Source organism: Pipistrellus hanaki, assembly GCF_964339955.1.
Source record: "Pipistrellus hanaki genome assembly, chromosome: 17".
NCBI lineage: Eukaryota > Metazoa > Chordata > Mammalia > Chiroptera > Vespertilionidae > Pipistrellus > Pipistrellus hanaki.
This window is the reverse complement of record NC_140519.1, coordinates 5,715,445-5,736,705: the sequence shown is the minus strand read 5'-3', so window position 1 is coordinate 5,736,705 and position 21,261 is coordinate 5,715,445. Positions and strand designations below refer to the sequence as shown.

Here is a 21,261-nt window from a genome sequence, read left to right as displayed (position 1 = left end):
GGGACCAGCAATGCTGTTCAAAAGCCCCAGGTGGCTCTCCTGCAGCCAGGTGAGGCCCGCCGGGCCGGGGAAGACTGCGGGCCCCGCTGTCCCGCTCTCTACGTGCTTCACCGCTTGTACCTGCAGCAGGGAAAGCGGGCTCGGTAATTAAGTAACATCCACGCACCTCGTAAAAGCGAGGACACAGCTCTCCTGGCTAAGGTGGGAATTAAATAGGATCACGATCTCAAGTGCTACACGGTGCCTGCTATAGCGCTCGACAAATGCTAAATATTAAGGCTATCTCTTATTTTTTAAAATGTATTATAAGTTAAAAGAAATAAACAAAAAGGTAGTTTAAACTATAAATCTTAATAAAAATTTCAATTATATGTTTTATTTAAAATGTCATTCATGATTGTCTTAATTAAAATATATTTAATTGCAAGAACACAGGATGAGAGGTTTTACTGCACGTGGCCAACAGCACAGACGCACAATGACAACATTCAGGTCTTAGTGACACCGTTTAATGTGAGACGCGCACAATGGAATAGCCCTGCCCTGAACACCTCCATTCCCTCCAACACCAGGCTCGCATAAGCCTGCAACTAAACTTAATGGTCTGTTCAAGTGCCAACAAACAATAAATAAATCTGTAAAAGCATCTATGAACAGAAGCAATTTTCTTTTTGAGTGATAAGCCAAAGATCTTAAGGAATATTTAAAGGCTGAACAGAAACCGGTGGAAACGAAGTGAAACGAGGAGTCTAAGAAGGACCAAGCTCAATATTACCAACTCCGTGTGCCTGCCCCGGGCGGGCTCCGGCGCTCACCGGTCCCTGAGCACAGGGAGCCGCAGCACAGGAAGGCAGGTCCCGGCGCACACTCACTGCAGAAATGCCCACACGTAAGGGACGGTCGTGGAGACATGCGGAATGAAATGTTCTAGGAACTGTAATGTGAAATATAAGGGGTGGATACATAGCATTACTTCAAAACCTGGTGATCACACAGAAAGGTGAGCTCTTCACTATGTATCTGCTACAACCAGAAACTGCTCCCTCCAAAAGCCTCGTGGTTTCATTGCTTTCCTGTGGACTGCCGACCGCCTGCCCGGTGCCTGCAGGTGCCAGCTGCGCAGCCATGCATAGAGCAAGGCTCTGCAGAGACAGCAGCCCGGCCCAGGCAGGACTCAGCACACTCCTTACAAATCAACACAACATGGCTTTTCAACCTAAAATTACTTTCAATCTAAATTCTTTCCCAAAAGGTTGACTCTGTAATTAAGAATGCTGAGGTACATCAGTAGCAAGACAAAATTTCAGCGGCTCATACCGACTCGGAAACTGAATGCTCACTACTTTGGTGGACGAGATACCACCTCATCAGCTGCCAAAAGGTACATTCTTACACGGAATTTTACAATGAAACATTTCAACTCCGTGCCTACCTAGTCCTAGGACAATACGGAACAAGTAGCAATTCTTAAACCTAGACATCAAGACAACATAAGCCAATCAGATTACAGGGCTGAAACGAAGTCCTAAACTTTGTGCTCCACCGGTGTCAGCACATCGGGGAGAGAGCGTGCGGCGCGGGCGAGGCGGGAGCTCAGGCTTCGTCGTCCCTCTGGAAGGGCACCACCTGGATTTCCCGGGCTATTCTCTCCGCTAAGGCTTTGCTGCCCGCAGCAATGACTCTCCGCGACATCAAATCGAACGGTCCCCCTGAAGTCAATCAAACAAGGAGGAGAGTTAGTCTCGTACTGAAACCATTTCTACAGCACTCACCCGGTGACAGGCATGACCAATCATAATATCTCCCAAAAGCTACTCTGTCACATGACCTAACGGTTAAGCTTTGGCAAGACACAAATGAGTTTCTAGGGATCTTATCTGAAGACCAGTTTGGGGTTCCTCAATCACACCAGTCTGAACCTGCCACCTTTTCTGTTCTCCCTGAGCCACCGCTATGCTCTGACTGCCTCTGTAACGCCTGGGCGCCATGGGCAGGAAACCCGCGCCCACTTCCTGACTTCTCCACTGCCCTTCTCAGACACCGGAGAATTTTAACCAGGTTCCCCCACTTCTAACAACGTCGCCATCAGTTTGAAGCAGTGAGCCGATCCGACCCGCGGCAGGAAGTGTCGGAGACGGAGTCCGCCATCAGCTGCCACTCACTCACCAGCCCCAGGCCCGCGGCCCCGCCACTTTCCCGGCCTCTCCAGAGCTCCTCTGCTCACGTCAGGAGAGGCTTAGCCACATGGCATGAGGAACCCCACACCACCCTTAGCCTCTCCCGCAGTGCCTATCTGGAGCTTGTTTTGTCTTAAAGAGCTCAAGTATCAACACAGCACTCACTGCAAGACCAAAGCCCAACAGAGGGGGCAGGAAGATGCTTTCCCGCCGCATCCGCTACCTGTCACGTCCAGCAGCACACCGCCGGCCTCGGTGACGATGACGCCCGCTCCCGCCATGTCCCAGCAGTGAATGCCCATTTCGTAATACGCGTCCGCCGCTCCGCTGGCCACCAGGCACATGTTGACAGCTGCCGTCCCGACTCCTCGGATCCTAGCAGACAGCAGTTAGAAAGGATTGGAAAAGCCATTCTTTCAATAGGGTCTTCCTTCACGTCAATTCATTTTCAGTGTCGACTGAGACCCTCTGAACCTGTCTACAGGATACATACCTAATTTTAAATAAAAATACATAAAAACCTAATTACCGTGTGCACCACAGAAATGACCACTCTCACAAAGTAATTTAATAAAATAAACATTACAGCCATGACATTTTCAGGGGGGGGAGGCTGGAGAAAATATTAAATTCCACTACCGTGCACGGTGTGTGTATAACCACAGTGGAAACCCGGTGGGAAGGACTGACAGCTTTTGGTTTCACAAACATCTGACTCTGCTCCCTGCTCAGCTGCTAATAAGTATGCTGGGACTTTTTTGGCTGAAAACGTCTTTCACGAAAAAAAACAACAGTCAAAAGGGAGAAAACTGAAACTGGCATCAATCCAATCTCAATGAAACATCTCAAAGAAGTAGCTGTAAACACAGGTGTTAAATCAGAAATACAAAACCTACACGCAGAAGGAGTGAGGAGCAAAGCCCAGGAAGAGATAGGGAGATGACTGAGCTCAGGGCAATGATAACTGAACTCAGACTGCGAGCCAGGGAGCCCTAACGAAGCGGCTGCAAGTGAAAGCCAAATCAAGGCCCCAAGGAAAGCAGGAAAAACACAAGTAAAAGGGTCAGAGAGAAAGTGGCTGAAATGGACGACAGAGACCTTGCCTATTGGTGTCTGAAGAAGAAAATAAAAGCAGACCTGAGCTAATATTTAAAACTATAACTCAAGAAAGCTGGGAGCCCTAGCTGGTTTGGCTCAGAGGATAGAGCATCAGCCTGCAGACTGAAGGGTCCCAGGTTCAATTCCAGCCAAGGGCACATGCCCAGGTTGCAGGCTCGATCCCCAGTAGGGGGCGTACAGGAGGTAGCCAATCAATGATTCTCTCTCATCATTGATGTTTCTCTCTCTCTCTCTCTCCCTTTCCCTTCCTCTCTGAAATATATATATATATATATATATATATGTGTGTGTGTGTGTGTGTGTATAAATAAATCTGGTGGGGGGCTGGGGGGGGGGGGGGGGGGGGAAGTCTCCCAGATGTGAAATTCCAAAACAGATCCTTATAAAACAATCAGACCTCAAAAGTGAAAAGGAAAACAAAATCTCAGCGGCTCCGTGTAAATCAAGAAATAGTTTAAATGCTAAAAAAAATTAGGCTGGCATCAAATGTCTCAAAAACAGCATGCACAGCAGAGGTGGCCGAAGAGGCAGCACAGCCCAGGCCACCCGCCCGGGCCTGGACCCCCTCGGAGGAGGAACACTGCCAAGGACGGTGGCTGCCATTAGACCCCTGGCCCAGCGAGCGTGGACGAAGTTTACAAAGTCAGCAAGGCGCTGTGGCTGTGGGAGGGAACACCCTGCTCTCAGGAAGCAGCAGTGCAGTGTTAGGGACAAAGAGCTACGCTGTAAGCAATTTACCTCCAGACCGTTAGGGGAATAATAAAAGAGTAAAACAAATGGGGTAAAATATTGACAGGGGAACTGGGCAAAGGGTATGCTATTGTCTTTTTGCCTTGTTTTATTTCTGCAAATTCTGTTAAGTTTTAAATTATCTTCAAATAAAAGTGTTTCAAGTTTCATTAGAAAATGAGAATGATGGTCCCGATCCCTGTCCAGCAGGAGCAGGCCCGGCGACGAGGACATCGAGGACATGCCGTGCGCGGCCGCGCAGCGCCTACCCGTGGGTGGGCAGGCAGAGCAGCTTCTCCATGTTGGCGAGGACGGTCCGCACGGTCTCCGGCGTTCGCGAGGAGCCCAGCTCCGTCACCAGGAGCGCCTTGGTGACATCTAAAGGGAAATGACTCCAAAAATCACTCACTTAATAAGAATTCAGGTAAAAAAAAAAATCAACACTGTGATTCAGAGCAAAACAGGACATTCTTAGCTCTATTCCTAGTTGTATCAAATCTGTTTACTTCTAAGGCTTTAAATCTTAAAATGCGGATACATTTGTTATACCCAGAGGTCATTTTATGAGAGTCTAGCTTTTTAGACCATCCCCCAAAATGCAGAATATAACCAACTAACCTGCTTACTTAATAGCTTTAGTGGGAAATTAGCAAATATCTTAACTATTTAATCACACGGTGTAATTACACTCTGTGTGGGGCAGAATAATTATAAAGAGAGCGAGCTGGCAGGAAAGCAACCTCTCCTTTAATTCTGAGATGCACATTTCTCACACATTAACGTCTCGACAATCAGGTCTTAAAGTTCAATAAGAAGATAATGAAATAAATGTCTGCTCTCAAAGTAAGTGTTTGAGGAGAAAAATTATGACAGTGTGGGAGGATTCTGAATTGAGATGGTTTTGCAAGGATCTGTAGTTCTTGGAGCTCTAAAAATCCGATGTGTAAACTGACCAACACCGGCGTGGCTCATGGGGAGAAGGGCCTCACACCCTCTCAGCGTCCTGCAGAGAAGGCTCACCTGTCAATCACCCAGCTCCTACAGAAGGTGCAGGGGTCAGTTTTAGTGATTCCTAAATTTAAGTTTCTCTGATTTACTGCCTAGTAAGTGGTCCCACCGCCATCAGCTCAGAGCGAGTCTACAAAGAATACGCGAGGCAGTGGCTGCAATAAAGCGCCATGACCTCCGTCCCCAGCCCGCAGCCATGTCCCGAGTGTGGTTTGCTCAATTCCACCCGCTTCCCCACTCCCACTACCACATTCAAACTCCAGGGAGCAAAAAGCAGGGAAAGTAAGTACAACTTATGAGTCAGGTAACACTCAAACCACAGAAAGGAGCGGATGCCACTGCCCCGCCGGGGAGCCTACCTTCCTGCCGGGAGGCCTGCAGCCGCTGGCCGTTACAGAAGGCGCCCCGGCCCCGCCGGCCTGTGTACATCTTGTCCTCCACGCAGCTGTACACGACGCCGAACTCCATCTGCAGGCAGAGCGGCTCCTTACCAACCCGTGTTTGCGGTGCTCGCCCTCAGTGACATGTGAGGAGAATCCACACACTGACAAATGTCTGCCATGGCTGCACAGCGACGCTGAGGGGCTCCTCCAGATTCCCGAGGGAAGAGCCCAGCAGTTCAGAACCTCCTCCCTCTCGCCAGAGGACATAGCTGCCTTCCTCCTGAGGGTGACCGCCACCGCTCCTGCTGCTCCCGCTGCTCCTCCTCTGGGATAGGATTCTGGCTCCTCCACCAAGCTCTCCCTCCCTCCAAAAGCTTTCCCCTCCCTGCCAGAGGTCTGTACCCCGCCTCTCCCCTCCCCTCCTCTCCCCGGTAACACAACAGTCTGGCCTCTGCCTGGCCACCCGCTCCCCTGAAACCCCCACAGCCAAGTGGTCCGGAGGCTCCGCGTTTGCCCGGGACTCAGCCCCCTCGCTCACTAGCCAGTGGGCGTGTCACTTCCTTTAGGGCTTCTTCTCTGCCTCACCTGTGAGAGCTGTACATCAGCGTTTTCCCTTCTCCCGTCCCTTTAGCTCTCCAGTCTGACAGCCCACAAACCAGCCACCACCGGCTGCGGCTCCACAGCTCCGCCATCACAGGAAGAGCCCCTCCCCACCCTCAGCCAACGAGGCCGCACGCTACACCGGACCCACCTGGTCCTTCCCCAGCTCCTCCCAAACGTTTGCTGTTAACCCTGAGATTTTTTCTTCTTTAGAGTGGGAGGGAGGGAGAGGAGGGGGGAGGGGGGTTATGGGGGAGGAAAAGGGAGGGAGAAAGAGAGAAGGTCAATGTGACAGAGACACAGACTGGTTGTCTTCCGTACGTGCCGACTGGTGCGTGCCCTGGGCCAGGAACGGACCCAGACCCTGTGGTGCGGGCCGATGCTCTAACCACGAGCACTGGCCAGAGCTCCTCCTTCAAATGCCGCCGAGAACACCTCCCGGTGTGGGCATTTCCTCAGCTGTTCTCACGGCACCATCTTAGTTCAGAATCCCGACACATGGCTGCAAACTCCTTAACTGCACTTAGAAGCCTCCCCTGACCTCGGCCCCCCGCCACACCTCACCACCGCAAAGCCAAGCCCCAGTGCTGCGGTGCAAACAGGCACAGCCTCACACCCTCCTGGACCTCCGGCCCTGCCCAGGCTCCCACAGCCTCCCGGCTCCCCAAGCTCCAGGCTCTTCCCCAGCTGCTCCTTCTGATGGAAATGCCTCCTTGTCTTCATGTCCCGGGGCCCAAGCCACCCTGCACATCTTAAGACCCTTCCGTTAGGAATCGCCTCAAACCCCTCCTGGCAGATGCCCGGACCCGCTCACCCTCTCATCCCAGCCGCCCACAGCTAGCTGGCGCTGACTGGGCGCCGAGGGCGGGAGCGCGCACCGCGCAGGGGGAGCACACGAGAGAGGACGCCCCTGGCACACAGCCCCGTGGCTAATTTCCTGTGCACCAACTTGTATTTTCATTTCCAGCAACTCAACTCCCTGTGTCCATGTGATCAATACATCACGAACCCGTGAAGACAGGGCCAAGAAGAGACGGCATCACTCACTGCTGATCCGTCAGGCAGCCCCGCAGCGTGGCAATGCCCAGCTACTCTCCGCAGCGGTTCGGGTTCCAGACGCGCTGCTCTTCCTCCTAAACCCCCACCCCGGGGCCTTCCACCAACACCCGAGGAAGTGCTAGCTGAACCTCTCTCCCTGTAACCACCGGCCTCCCTCACGCATGCCGAGGTGACTCAGTGTGTGTTTCTCCCTGAAAACTCCTGCTGCTCAGAAAGCACTGAGCGCTCTTCTCTGGGAGAAGTACTGTGATCGTTATGCAGCTCATTTCACAACAATGCAGCGTGTAAACTGAATACAGAGACAAACCTGCACGTACTATGGAGACAGTTACTCTTTCTCAGAAATGACAGCAGGCATGTTACCCGCCATAAGTAAGCAGCGTACCTCTTTATTGACAACGAAGCCGATGGAAACAGCCACAAAAGGAAATCTTAAAAAAAACACAAACACAAAGTTACCAAGATAGGACTTATTTTCAATAAATACGTCTTCTCACAATATAATTGCCTATAACGTTTTCCATATAAGGTCTCATTCTATGCCCCACAGTGGTGTGTTAATTGTACACGGGGCTGGGGCTCGGACACAGATCAGACACACAGGGACCTCTGCGGCCGTGAGCAGCTCTGAGAGGAGTCACCTCAGAGCCGGCCCGAGGACCCGGGACAGACATGGAAGGCCACTCCCTCTCACGCCATTCGCTATCTTTTGAATGCTGAATACCACAATATAGTGATGGTGTACGATATTGTCTCAAAAAGTGAAAACAAACGTTAGAGATTTTACACTGGCCACAGCTAAGAGAAAAGGTTCTTTCCTGTGGTCGCTCCTCCCCCAGCCTGGACCTGTGAACACAGGCGTGGCCTGCACAGAATTCACGGCTCCTGTCTCCTCGAAGCCCCACCCGCAGCCTCACACCTGCAGGGTGACCGGTAGCCACATGGTTGCTATGGCTGCACTGCGGTCTGAGACAGGGTGGTGATTTCTGTCTCAAAGAGAACCAAGATAAAGAAAGACAAAATGGCTTCAATATAAATCTATAATAAAAGCATAACATGCTAATTAGACCAGCCGCCCTTTGGATGAAGCTGGGCTGCGAGGGCCGAGCCCCTTGCCCAGATTTCGGGCATCAGGCCTCTAGTTAAAAATAAACATAAACAGCATTTATGGTAACAAAAGTGAGGCCATTCTATAAACAATGCATCACAATCTTCTCCCACTTACAACGTCCCAGGGGCACCCTTCCACAGCCCCACCACCTACAGCGGCCAGGTCTGGGTTTACAGTAGACACACCTCTGTGTCCCACAGGCACGCCAGCCACAGGGCAACCCCTTATCCCACCCAGCAAGGCTGCTCCTGTTGTGCTGGCCCTGTGTCCTGGGCCCTGTGTACTGGGCCCTGTGTGCTGGGCCCTGTGTGCTGGGCCCTGTGTGCTGCCCTGTGTGCTGGGCCCTGTGTGCCGGGCCCTGTGTGCCGCCCTGTGTGCCTCCCTGTGTCCCAGGCCCTGTGTGCTGGGCCCTGTGTGCCGCCCTGTGTGCCGGGCCCTGTGTGCCGCCCTGTGTACTGGGCCCTGTGTGCCGGGCCCTGTGTGCCGCCCTGTGTACTGGGCCCTGTGTGCTGGGCCCTGTGTCCTGGGCCCTGTGTGCTGCCCTGTGTGCTGGGCCCTGTGTGCTGGGCCCTGTGTGCCGCCCTGTGTGCCTCCCTGTGTCCCAGGCCCTGTGTGCTGGGCCCTGTGTGCCGCCCTGTGTGCCGGGCCCTGTGTGCCGCCCTGTGTACTGGGCCCTGTGTGCCGGGCCCTGTGTGCCGCCCTGTGTACTGGGCCCTGTGTGCTGGGCCCTGTGTCCTGGGCCCTGTGTGCTGCCCTGTGTGCTGGGCCCTGTGTGCCGGGCCCTGTGTGCCGCCCTGTGTGCCTCCCTGTGTCCCAGGCCCTGTGTGCTGGGCCCTGTGTGCCGCCCTGTGTGCCGGGCCCTGTGTGCTGGGCCCTGTGTGCCGCCCTGTGTGCTGGGCCCTGTGTGCCGCCCTGTGTGCCTCCCTGTGTCCCGGGCCCTGTGTGCTGGGCCCTGTGTGCCGCCCTGTGTGCCTCCCTGTGTCCCAGGCCCTGTGTGCTGGGCCCTGTGTGCCGCCCTGTGTGCCGCCCTGTGTGCTGGGCCCTGTGTGCCGCCCTGAGTGCTGGGCCCTGTGTGCTGGGTCCTGTGTGCTGCCCTGTGTGCTGGGCCCTGTGTGCTGCCCTGTGTGCTGGGCCCTGTGTGCGGCCCTGTGTGCCGGGCCCTGTGTGCCGGGCCCTGTGTGCTGGGCCCTGTGTGCCGGGCCCTGTGTGCTGCCCTGTGTGCCGGGCCCTGTGTGCTGGGCCCTGTGTGCTGCCCTGTGTGCTGTCTCTGTGTGCTGCCCTGTGTCCCAGGCCCTGTAAAGCATCCTCACGTATGTGTACCACCCGAGTCCCCACAGTTCCGTGATGCAGGCACCAATACTAAGTTCATTTCGCAGAAAAGAAGAAAACAGCATCTGAGGCTTAGAAAAGTGAAGGAACTTGCCCAGGCTGCAAAGCCTGTAAAAAACAGCGGCTCAAGCCGTAGAGTGCTGACCTAAACCCACGCTCTTCCTGAGCTTCCTCACCTGGCCTGAAGGTGGCACCGCAGCACGCAGGGGGCTGCAGAGCGCCCCAGCTGATCTCAAAGCAGCGTGGTGCTGGCTTCCCTCCCCTTCCTCCCTCGGAGGGAAAAGAAGTGAGCAGGCCGCTGGGCCGCACAGTCCCACAGCAATTCCGTCACTGCCGCCACACCCGCTGAGGTCTCCTCACAGCTCACTCCACACGACTCTGAGCCTGAATGCTCATGAACGGAGCACTCGAAAAGGTCCCCTCAGTGCAAACCCCGCTCGTACCTGTGCACGAAGTTAGTGGTCCCGTCAATGGGGTCGATGATCCACGTGGGGTTGTCGGTGAGGACACTTTTCTCGCCGGCGGCCACGGACTCCTCACCGATGAAACTAAAAGCAAGAATGACTCCTTACCACAAGTTCCGCAAGTGCCAGGTTTAGCATTCCCTTGGCTACAGTCACACAAACGTGCAATCCTACACAGCACCCCCTTCCATCCGGGCTCCTGCCTCCAGCGGGACGTGCCTGCTTAAGTGTCACTCCCAGATCGCCTGACAAGCGGTCCTGGGACCACAGGGTGCCTGGGACCACAGGGCGCAGGGTGAGCGAAGGCGTGGGCGTGCGCAGGGCACCGGTACAGGTGAGGCCTCACTAGGGCACGTGCTGGTTTTAAAAAGTTGCCCCCAGGTCTCTCATCCTCCTCTCTTCCAGAGGCAGGCCTAACGCTCCCGCCTCGAGTGTGAACTTGGACTTAGTGACTCGTTTCTAAGCAGCAGTACGAAGCAGAAGTGCCAATGTGCCACCCTGAGGACCTGCTCACAGCACGCACTGTGGTTTGTCTTCCCTCTCCACTCCCGCCCTGCCACGCCCAGGGAAGCAGGCCACCCGTCTGAGCTGCTCTGAGGGGCCCACTTGGCGAGGGACCCGCGGGAGCTGCCCCCAGACCGCGGGAGGGAGGGAAGTCACCAGCCACCACCCAAGCCGAATGGATCCTTCGGCCAGTGCAGGCCTGGTGCTGCGGCCTGACCCACGGACTCCCACGTGTCATGAGACCCTGCGCTCAGCTACTGCCACATGCTGAACCTAGAAAACTCTGCTGTAAGCCTGCTGTCTGGAGCTGCTAATGTTCAGTTCAGGGTAACTTGCTCTGCAGCAGCAGGTGAGTAAAAGAGAGCATTAGATAGGTCAGCAAGGAGGCAAGTCGCCCCCAAAATTACCTGTCTCCCCAGCACGCTGTGCAACAGCTCCCAGGTGGCCCGGGAGTGGTGCCGAGGTACTGCTTTCTCTCGTCCCTATGTTCAGCTTTCTATTTCCCTGTCCAACCCTGAGCTCTCCTAACTATCACTTGGTGATCGGTGTCAGCTGCACAGCGGCTTTTAGAGGAAGTGCACAGGCTTTACATCGCCGGGAAGAGGCAGAGAATGGCAGCACTGAGACAGAGCGGTGGCAGGGCCTGCGCTGCTGTGCCTGAGCCCTGACTCCCGTGGCTTCTCTCAGGCCCCAAAGGCTACCACGCAGACGATCTGCGATAGAGAACAAAACTTACTAAATCATGCCTGGGCAGCCCTTCTCACACCAGCTTCCCAGCATCCAAACACCCTTTCCCTTACCCCTCCCGGCTGGTGGCCCTGCCCGGACTGTAATCGTGAGCGATCGGGACATCAGAGCCCAGAGAGGCAGCCGGCGCCTCAGCAGCCGTGGCTCACGTGGGGCCCCGGGTCCTCTTCCCCCTGGCTCCTGCCCGACCTCCCTCCCAGGCTGCCCACCGCCCTTCCAGGCTCAGGAACTACAGTCAGCTTCCGGCTCGGTGGGCACTGCTGCCTCGGTACTGACTCCAGGCAGCAGATTCACCTGTGAGATGGGTACTTTTCCTTGATGAAGGAGAGAAGCATCTTTTCAACCTTCTGGTCAGTCACAGTGACCAAGTCGGCTGGAGAACTTTTAATCATAACGTTCACTTCATTTTTCAGAGCTTCGCGAACCACCTGAGAATGTGTTTGGTAAGCAAATAGAAAAGCGTAAGTAAATTTAAATCAAGCTAAAAATGAAACAGCAATGGTGCAATGTCTTAAGTGATATTCTTAAAATTTTCTTATCACAAGGTTTACAAAATAAACCTTTAGTGGTTATGTCCTTCTAGGTACAAAATCATAGCACTCTTACATCCTAAGACAGATCCACAACCGTCATCCCAAAAGCTAACGACACAAAATCGGAGAACCTTTTCCATGTACAGTGTTTAGTGGAATGAAAAGCAACGCAGGTGCTTAGCCCGAGGCATCGGGGACACAGGGCCTTGGTGGGTGCCGGCATTGGGGACACGGGGCATTGGTGAGTGGTGGCATCGGGGACACGGGGCATTGGTGAGTGCGGCATCGGGGACACGGGGCATTGGTGAGTGCCAGCATCGGGGACATTGGTGAGTGCCAGCATCGGGGACACGGGGCATTGGTGAGTGCCAGCATCGGGGACATTGGTGAGTGCCGGCATCGGGGACACAGGGCATTGGTGGGTGATGGCATCGGGGACACGGGGCATTGGTGGGTGCCGGCATCGGGGACCGTACCTCTCCAGCTCGCCTTGCCAGGGTCACCGCGTAGTCCATGCACTCCTCCCAGGGGTCAGCCATCTCCGAACAGCTCTAACGCATACCAGGACAGAGCCGTGCCGAATCCCTGTCTTAACCACAGAACAGTTAGATTACGAGTGCATCTCAATTAGCAACGTCCTTTCACTCAGGATTCTCTCCCTCCTGAATCCCAAGTCCCACGGTTTTCCAGGACTCGCTAGTAGATCCAGTAAACACTTTTACCTAAGTGACTCCACTTCTATTGCAGAAACATTCTTCGTAACAAAACACTATACGAAAGAGTCTCCCAAAGTGCCCATATCAGGTCACGTTTAAACCCTGGCTTGGAGGATGGAGAGGAAAGGACACAGGAACAGGGGTTCAGAACAAGTCTCCCTAAGTGTGCACTCTGCACGTGGACCATTCTGAGCTGAAGGCATCCAGGCCCACACCAGGAGCTCGCTCCCCGCTCACGGCTCACCGCTCACCGCTCACCCTCACCGCTCACCGGCTGGCCGGTGTGGTGTGGTTCAGGAGGTGGCGCAGTCCAGCTCAGAGACCGGCCTCCGTCTCTGCTAGCGTGGGGGTCGCTGTGGGAGCGCCACACACCAAGAGCACGCAGGACAATCTCTCTTCACAAGCCCAATAGAGAAATGCACACTCCCAGCAGGTGACAGATTACCCTCACACCAGGAGGATGGGAGCAATGGAGTCCCAACCTGGGCAGAGGTGCGTCTCCTATACAGGAGGAGGCCCTCGGCAGACCCGGAGAGAAAATAAAGCAAAACGGAAAGTTCTCTCCCCAAGTTTCAGAGGGAAAAACACACAACACAACTGGGTGTTTGCTGGCCAGTGTGACTGACAGCTGCAGACAGGACTAAAGCTCACCCCAGGCGGGGTGAGCCCTGCAGGCTGTGCCCTGGCACGGGGGCATCCTTCACAAAGCGACGGAACCATGTCCCCTTCACAGGGGAAACTCCTTCCAGTGCTTCCCCGAGGCTGCCGGACCCCGCCCAGGGCTCCTGTAGGAAAGCCAAGGCAGACCCGAGCGGCTTCTGCTGGCTGCTTTCTCTTCCCGAGGAGCGGTTTAAAATGTTACAATTCTAAAGCAACTGCTCAGGGCGCTCCGAGAGCTGCCTCCAAACTCTTATTCTTCCTTTCCATTTACTCCCGTTCCTGTCCTCCAGGCTGACAGCAGGAAGGCTCTGCTCCAGCCACCCTCTCCCCAGGTAATGGCACTGACAATGCGGTCAATCTACCCGCCCCCCCAATCCGCCTTTTCTTCTGGGGGTTCTCTAGCAGAAAGGACCCCCAGAAGTCATGGTTGGCATGGCGGTCCCCACGGACTCCCTAGTGGGGACTCAGATATTGATCAAAACAGTCGGCTGCAGGCACCGTCATGGATGAGACAAAAGTAAAGGAGGGGAGCAGTGAGAAGCAGGTGACGGGGAGCTCTGACCAGCTCCCTGTCTCAGACAGCCTTTCCCTGGGGACACCCAGGCCCTGACGGCTGGCTGACAGCTTTGGGGGTGGGTGGGCTGAGGCGCAGGAGGCACTGGCTTTGGGAGGTGAGGCTGGGGCGCCGAGTAACAGACTGGATTGGGTCCAGGAGGGACAGGAGCTGAGGATGGCCCGATTCCCCACGGGGCCACTGAACGGACGATGCTGCCATCGACCACAACAGGGAGCAACTGGAGGGGGTGCGATTCGGCAGGAGGTGGGAGAGCAAGAGTCCGTTAGTGGAACCAGGGCCCTTCCGGAAGCCAGGCGGACACGCCCCCCAGGCAGCCGGACGTGGGGATCCTGAGCTCAGAGGGGTGCGGTCTGCAGGAGAAACGCCGGCCACCACAGCGGGGAAACTGAGGCCGGCGTCTGCACACCCTCCTTCCAACCCCCACGTGTGTGCTGGCCTCGCCTCCCCGCCTCTCTGCGCCCGTTTCTGGGTGGACCGAGCCGCACCCGATTCCCCTCCGCGCCCTGCCGCCCCTCCTGGCGTCCCCCGGTCCCAGCCCCGCCCCCAACCCCACTGCCGGCCCCGCAACGCCCGCCCCGGGACCCGCAGGACCCGCTGGGGGCGCGGGGCGCAGGTCTCACCGCGGCGGCTGGGCACCGGCTCGCAGGCTGCCAGTGGGACCGCTAGGTTCTTCCGGGGGCAAAGGGAAGGTCCCGGACCGGAAGTCCCCGCCCACCCGCCCGCCGTTTCCGGTTGAGCCTCAGACTGCCACACTTGCAGGCTCCTCTCTCATCTCTACTTCTGAGTTAGAGCGTCCTGCCTGCACTTGCTTCTGTAACTTAAAAAATTCCTTTCCTCTTTATGCTGCACTCCCCTCCTTCCATTCCTGCCCCTCTTCCCATTTCTCTTTTTGATCCCTTTCTCTGATTCCAGATACTCTTTTTTTTTTTTAAATATATTTTTATTGATTTTACACAGAGATGAATTGAGAGGGATAGAGAGCTAGAAACGTCTATGAGAGAGAAACATCGACCAGCTGCCTTTTGCACACCCCCCACTGGGGATGTGCCCGTAACCAAGGTACATGCCCTTGACCGGAATCGAACCCGGGACCATTCAGTCCGCAGTCCGATGCTCCATCCACTGAGCCAAACCGGTTTTGGCTGATTCCAGATAGTCTTGACAAAACACAAATGGCAGGTATTTGCAGCTTTTGCTGAAGCTATACTAGGGAGTAAATATAAATAAATATATATCATATGAATTATTTACACACCACATACATTATATGTAAACCATGTAAATTATATACACCATACAAAGTACAAATTCATAATAGATAGGAAGACTGGTAAGTGATGGCCACAACCAACTGCCCCTGTTCTCAATAACTCACTTGGCCACATGCTGACCTGACGGCCCAGGGGAGGCCTGCATGGCCGTCTTGCAAACTCCGAGACCTAAAGTCACCACAAGGGTGGTCTGAAATTAAACTGTAACTGAATGGAGTTATGGTGGGTAGTTCCGTCCTAGGTGGGTATCTTCACTGACAAGGTCAACCTTTACCTTAGCTGAGTCTATCTGTCCTTTTGCATCTTTAATAACATACCCTTAAAATGTCTGGGTGACTTGTAACCTCCCTTTCTCTGGATCCCTTGGGGCACAACTTAATGTGCTGGGTGCCAGGACAGAGACCACAAATTCCTTCATTAAGTTAATTGTTCTTGCACCTCCTAAGTATGTGTCTGTCACTTCACCTTTTATCCAATCCCAGGGTTCCTCTCCCCCACCCCGCCCCACTTGCTTTGCTTTCTCCCACCTCCCTAATCTACCACCAATGGATTTCATGTAACCCATCTACGTCCCCTCCTTTGATTGAAATGTATAAAAATAGATGAGAAACCGCCCTCTCTGGAGCATTATCTCAACCCTTTGAGGTTCTGCTTCCTGGCAACTGTCGACAGTTTGGCTTAAATAAACTCACAAAGGTTCTTTACAGGTTTGAATGTTTTTATGTTAACATTACCATTTAGTGAGGACTTACCATGCTTCAGACAACACAATATCTTCAGGACGAAGATATGACTAGTTCCATCTTACAAATGAGGAAACGAAGGCTCAGAGAAGTCATCTGTCCTCAGGTCACACAGCAAAGGCAGAGAGTGGGACACGGACCCAGAGTCCACACTCCGGGACTGCCTGGCACGGCGAGGCTGCCCTGTGTGAAACAAGGACCAGTCTGGAATCCTGAGGTCTTCAGCTAGCAGGTCTGGCACTGTGGGATAGAGTCTGCCCGTGTTAGTGGAAAAGCAGTGCACAGCTCTGAGACGTCCCGGCCACATCAGGAACCAGAAAGGAGGTTATTTGGCTCCTTGCTTTTCAGGAGGTTGCTTCCTTTTTTTTTTTTTTTTTTCACCAAAGGGCAAGGTGTTGTCACCACAGGCTGCAGATGCACGGGCTCTCAGATGAATGGCCGATTCTCAGACCTCACAAAGAGCCAGGATTTTGTTTTTATTCTTCTGGAAATGCCTTGAGTATCTGAATTGGATACCTCGATTTGTCTAGCAAAATATGCTTGTATGTTCCTAATAAAAAAGAAGAGGAAAACCTCAGAAATTAGCTTTTGTGGCTCTTTGTTGTCAGACACTTAAACTTGCCAAATACATGGTGACGAGTTGATTCCTAAGCAAATAAAATTTCCCAGGCATTTGCAGAAATATCATCAGCACCCTCAGTAAACCTCCTTTAAAGGAACTGGTCTGCTCATGGGTAGAAGATCAAATGTCCTATTCTCTCAAATTAAAATCACTTCACGCTTCTTACCTCAATGAGCAGGAGGCCCAGCCTTTTCCTAGGAGCCTCCGCTGCTGCCTCTCGATTGTTCACAAGTCACTGCTCCCAAAGGCCTGAAAGCCAATGAAGAGCCCTCCAGCGCACAGGGCCGTCCAGCGCTCGGCTCTCGTTTTGGACGTATTGCAAACTGGTTCCACAAAATCCAAGCTTTTTGTCTGTGAGTCCCGGTGGCTGCAGGGTCCTCAGTACCTGGTATGTTGCTCCCGAGTTCTCAAAGGGGCAATTTTTAAAGCTGCAGTTGCAGTCACTGTTCCCAATCCCAAAGATCTACCACACCAAGGTGGTTGGGAGATAGGAAGGGGCCAGGCTCCAGCCACAGCCACACGGGGTGAGACTAAACACCCCTGGTGTGCAGCCCCGTCACCGACCCACATTTCACTGATGGGGAGTCCCTCAGGGGGCCTTGGGTATCCCTTTCCCCAGCTGCCTTCATCCCTGAGAGAGGTGCTAATGATGCTCATCTCAGAGTGGAAGAGAGGGGGGACCTAAGCCCTGGCTCTCCCCAGACACCGAGGAGGGCCTCTGTCAGCCAGTGCTCAGGTCGGCTTCTGCAAGGGCAAAAGGTACCCAACTGCCCTGCACTTGCACTTGGGTATCTTGCTAAGCCTACTTACTCCCAAGAGATGACTGCTTGTAAATGGCAACTCCTTTCAGTTAAAAAAAAAAAAAAAAAAAAAAAATCAGGTTCACATCACTTTCTTGAGTAGGAGTTGTTTAGGGGGCTGATTGTTTTTAAAAAGCACACGGGCCAATGTGCAGGTCCTCAGGGGGTGGAGTCTCCTGGGTAGCTAACAGCACTCGTTTTGATGTAAAATAGGTTGGAGCTGCGGATATTGGTTAAGCCCTGATGTGCCCTGTAATGCCAACAGCTTTCCCAGATCTGAGAATCTATATAATAAAAGCCTAATATACAAATTGTCCCCTCGACCAGTTCAACCACTCACTATGATGTGCGCTGACCACCAGAGGGCAGCACAGAACATGGTGGGTGTCAGCAACACGGCACTGGCAGCAGGTGGCAGTGGAGGTGCTGCTGTCCCGATGGGCCCTGCAGAGAGCGGGACCAAAGCAGGATGGTGGAGCAGGTGAGCGGGCGGTGCCAGGACAAGGCAGGTGCAAGCGGGATCCCAATTGCCCCACTGATTGCCCGCAGATGGTGACCAGTGACAGCTATGACAATTCCATTACAGAGAAAGGGCAAATAGCAATATTAAAATATTTCTTGTAATTATTTCCCTTTCAATGTACATGAATCTGTGCACCAAGCCACTAGTATATATCATAGACAACATATCACAGAATCATCCCTCTTAAGGGGTGAAACTTAAAAAAAGTTTCCTAACCCAAATGAGATAAATTTTATTAGGTAAAAATCTCTGTTTTCCACAATACAGCTATGAGACATAAAATAGATTCCAAGTCCAAGGACAGAGTGAATTTTCGACATGGAAGACCAATCAGATAGAGTAACAGTAACCTGTGTGTTGGGCAGCTCCGAGAGTCTTGCTCCTATTAACTCATTCCACCCTCACAACAAGAGGATGAGGTAGGTACGATCCTCACCCCACATTCCACATGAATTAGGCGGAGAGAGATTAAGTCATTTGACCAGTGTCATCCAGCTGATGGGTGACAGCTGAAATGGCAGACCCAGGCACAGTCCGGCTTGGAGCATATGACCTTGACTGTTATAGATATTACTGATTAAGTAATCCAATAAATGTTTAATTAGCACCTACTCGATTTGAGGCATGTGCTAAACACCATAGGAATTCAAAGAATGCAGGGTCCCTGCACTCAAGAAGCCAAATGCTGATCGCTGCTTCCACTACAGTGGCTGGGTGTGGCTCTTTTCATCAGCCTGAACCTTCTCTCCGCCTATCACCCTGCCATGCTGCTAGGTCCTGGAGTTTCAAGCCACAACCACAGACTCAGGAGCTGAGCAAAATCTTAAACCTCAATTGAACCTTTTCATTTTACCGATGTGAAAAACAAAGTACAGAGTGTCTTGCTAGCTCTCAAGGTAAATGATAAATAGACCTGAATGCAGGTCCCTGGACTCCCGATCACTAGAATATGCTCTTGGAAGTGCATATGAGTTAAATTGGTACAAGTTTAATTATATTTTCTACCCCTAAATGGAGGTTTCTGTTGAAAGGACTCAGCAGTAAAAGATTACATGAGGGAAATTATTTTATAAAGTGAATAATAATGAGCCACCACCAGGCTGAAGCTCAGCCTATCTAATAAAAGAGCAATATGCAAATTGTTGTTACTCCAAAACACAAGATGACTGCCCCCATGTGGACACAAAATGGCCACCACAAGATAGTCTGGAGGGGAGGGCAGTTGTGGGCAGCTAGGGGAGACCAGGCCAACACAGGAAGGCTGTTGGGGGAGAACAGGCCTAAAGGGGAGGGCAGTTGGGGGGGACCAATCCTGCAGGGGGGGTGGGCAGTTAGGAGGGACCAGGCCTGCAGGGGAGGGCAGTTAGAGGTGATTAGGCCAGCAGGGGAGGGCAGTTAGGGATGACCAGGCCAGCAGGGGAGGGCAGTTAGGGATGAGTAGGCCTGCAGGGGAGGGCAGTTGTGGGCGATCAGGGCTGCAGGGAAGGGCAGTTAGGGGTGACCAGGCCAGCAGGAAGGGCAGTTGAGGGCAATCGGGCCAGCTGGGGAGCAGTTAGGCATCAATCAGGCTGTCAGGGGAGTGGTTAAGGGGTGATGAGGTTGGCAGGCAGAAGTGGTTAGGGGCAATCAGAGGCAGGCAAGCGGTTGGGAGCCAGCTGTTCTGGATCGGGCCTAAATGAATAGTTTGACATCCCTCAAGGGATCCCAGATTGGAGAGGGTGCAGGCTGGGCTGAGGGACACCCCCTCTGTGCACGAATTTCATGCACCAGGCCTCTAGTCTTTTATAAATCTTGGTATTTGTATATTGAATTTGGTGAAATTAGAAAAAAAGGACCTTGGCTGTCTTGTCAGCTGGCAAACTAATTAACAGGGCTACTAGTCTATATAATAAAAGCCTAATATACAAATTGTTACTTGTATATTAGTAATTAACTCATACTGTGAGAATGTAGGGAATGCCCTTCTGTAAAAAGTTGGTATATTCTTAGAATCACTACAGGAGGTGTTTTTAAGTTGCTCTTTCCCACTTAAGAGACCGTGATGAAATATCATAATCAAATCCCACTCTATAAAGCACTTCCGGACCAACACAGCGCAGTGGCCTCCTCCCGGGCTTCAGGTGAGAAGGCATGTTATGATGAAGTACACATTATAACGTAATGCCTCCCCCTCGTGCCGTGTTCAATCAGGTCAGAAGGGGGCTGCGAGCAGCATCACTGCGATATCCTCCGACCCCCCAGCACCTCAGAGTGGGGATGCGGCGGTGCTCTGATTGCGGGAGCGGGGAGGGTGCTTCCTCTGCTCTCCTGTGATACGGACACACCGTTTCTTCGCCTGGTGCACCAGGAGCAGCAGCAGCATTTCACAGCCAGAGCACAGCGCCACCGTGAAGGGAGCCGCGGAGGCGGCGTCGGCCTGGGCCCGGGGGAGGGCGAGCTGGACGATGGCCAGAGCCAGGAAGCTGTTCAGCGCCCCGCTTTCGATGGCCACAGTCTTGCACACGGCGGGGGGCAGCCTGCAGATGTTAGCGGGGCAGTACCCGAACAGCAGGCCCAGCGCGGGCACTAAGGCGCCCAACAGAAGCACCTCTGGGCTATCTGTTCTGAGAAACACCGATCCCATCCTGAACATCAAGTAAATCCCTGCACACATCAAAATAAAGCTCAGAGGTCTAATGCTTCTCTCCAGGAGGCTGGCTCTTTCAGGTATTCTATGCTTGATGACTATCCCAGCCGATATAGGCACAAGTATGAAGAGGAGCGTTGACATAATTTTGGAAACAGGGACGTGGAATGTCCCGGACAGCCCTAAGACCCTGCTGTACAGGTAGGAATTGGCAGGCATCATCACCAGGGCCAAGACCGTTGATGTGCAGGTCATCAAAATGGCCAACGTGATATCTCCTTCCAGAAGCAGAGCAAAGAGATAGCCCCCGCCCCCTCCTGGGCACGTGCAGGTCATGACAAACCCAAAAGCCAGTGCCTCAGGCAAGGCCAAAACCTGAGTCAAAAGATACCCACAAAACGGCATCAGAAAAAACTGGGTAGCTGCCGCCAAAATCACCGGCAGAGGCCTCTTCCACACCACGCGGAACACCTGCAGCTCAATCTTGCAGCCAAACGCGCACTTATTTAACAGGACCAGGGGCAGAAGGAGCAGGAGGACGTTCCTGTCCGTGCGCCTCGGCGCCTGGAGGAGACCGCCTGGCCTCTGTTTGAGCACTGTGACTCTCACGTTCTTTATTTCCTCAACCAGTCTTTCTTGCCTACCGTCAGAGTCCCACAGCTGAATGGTCAAGTTCGTCTCTCCTTCTTCCTCTGCCACTAGCTTTATGACGAAGTCTGTGGCCCCCGCGCTGGCCCTGGTCACGTTCCCCACCCGCAGCACGCCCGGGTCCTGGGGCCGCGCGGAGAGGAAGCTGGCGTGGGGCTGCTGGTCTCGGTAAGTGGATCGGAGGAGGATGGTCCCTTCGGTCTTTGTGAAGAACAGTAGTTCCGTCCTCTCTGTGCTCAGAAAACTGAGAAATGGCTTCCTTGCTTCTCCCAGCGACACAAAAAGCAAGACAATAAAAAGGCGTCTAATCAT

The 21,261-nt window shown here is 53.4% G+C and overlaps 2 protein-coding genes across 2 annotated transcripts; both read right to left on the bottom strand.

Moving 5' to 3' along the window:
• Positions 1-348: 348 nt before the first annotated feature.
• IMPA1 (inositol monophosphatase 1) lies at positions 349-14,397 on the bottom strand. The gene is made up of 9 exons (XM_084865035.1): positions 14,337-14,397; positions 12,240-12,348; positions 11,525-11,658; positions 9,959-10,063; positions 7,461-7,506; positions 5,393-5,501; positions 4,295-4,403; positions 2,401-2,552; positions 349-1,709 (listed from the first exon to the last, which is right to left on the bottom strand). Exons 2-9 carry the CDS (start codon positions 12,300-12,302, stop codon positions 1,594-1,596), a joined length of 834 nt encoding a protein of 277 aa, XP_084721161.1. The 5' UTR covers positions 12,303-12,348; positions 14,337-14,397; the 3' UTR covers positions 349-1,593.
• A 5,523-nt stretch (positions 14,398-19,920) lies between these two features.
• SLC10A5 (solute carrier family 10 member 5) lies at positions 19,921-21,261 on the bottom strand (the record flags this gene model as incomplete). Its single annotated transcript, XM_084864279.1, has 1 exon — positions 19,921-21,261. The coding sequence occupies one exon, from the start codon at positions 21,259-21,261 to the stop codon at positions 19,921-19,923; it is 1,341 nt and encodes a 446-aa protein (XP_084720405.1).

Coding starts and splice junctions, on each gene's coding strand:
- IMPA1 (XM_084865035.1), bottom strand. CDS start 12,302: ATGGCTGACCCCTGGGAGGAGTGCATGGACTACGCGGTGACCCTGGCA. Junction 10,064..11,524: donor GAAAAGTACCCATCTCACAG/GTGAATCTGCTG, acceptor TCTTGCTTTTAG/TTTCATCGGTGAGGAGTCCG. Junction 4,404..5,392: donor GCAGGCCTCCCGGCAGGAAG/GTAGGCTCCCCG, acceptor ATTTCCCTTTAG/ATGTCACCAAGGCGCTCCTG.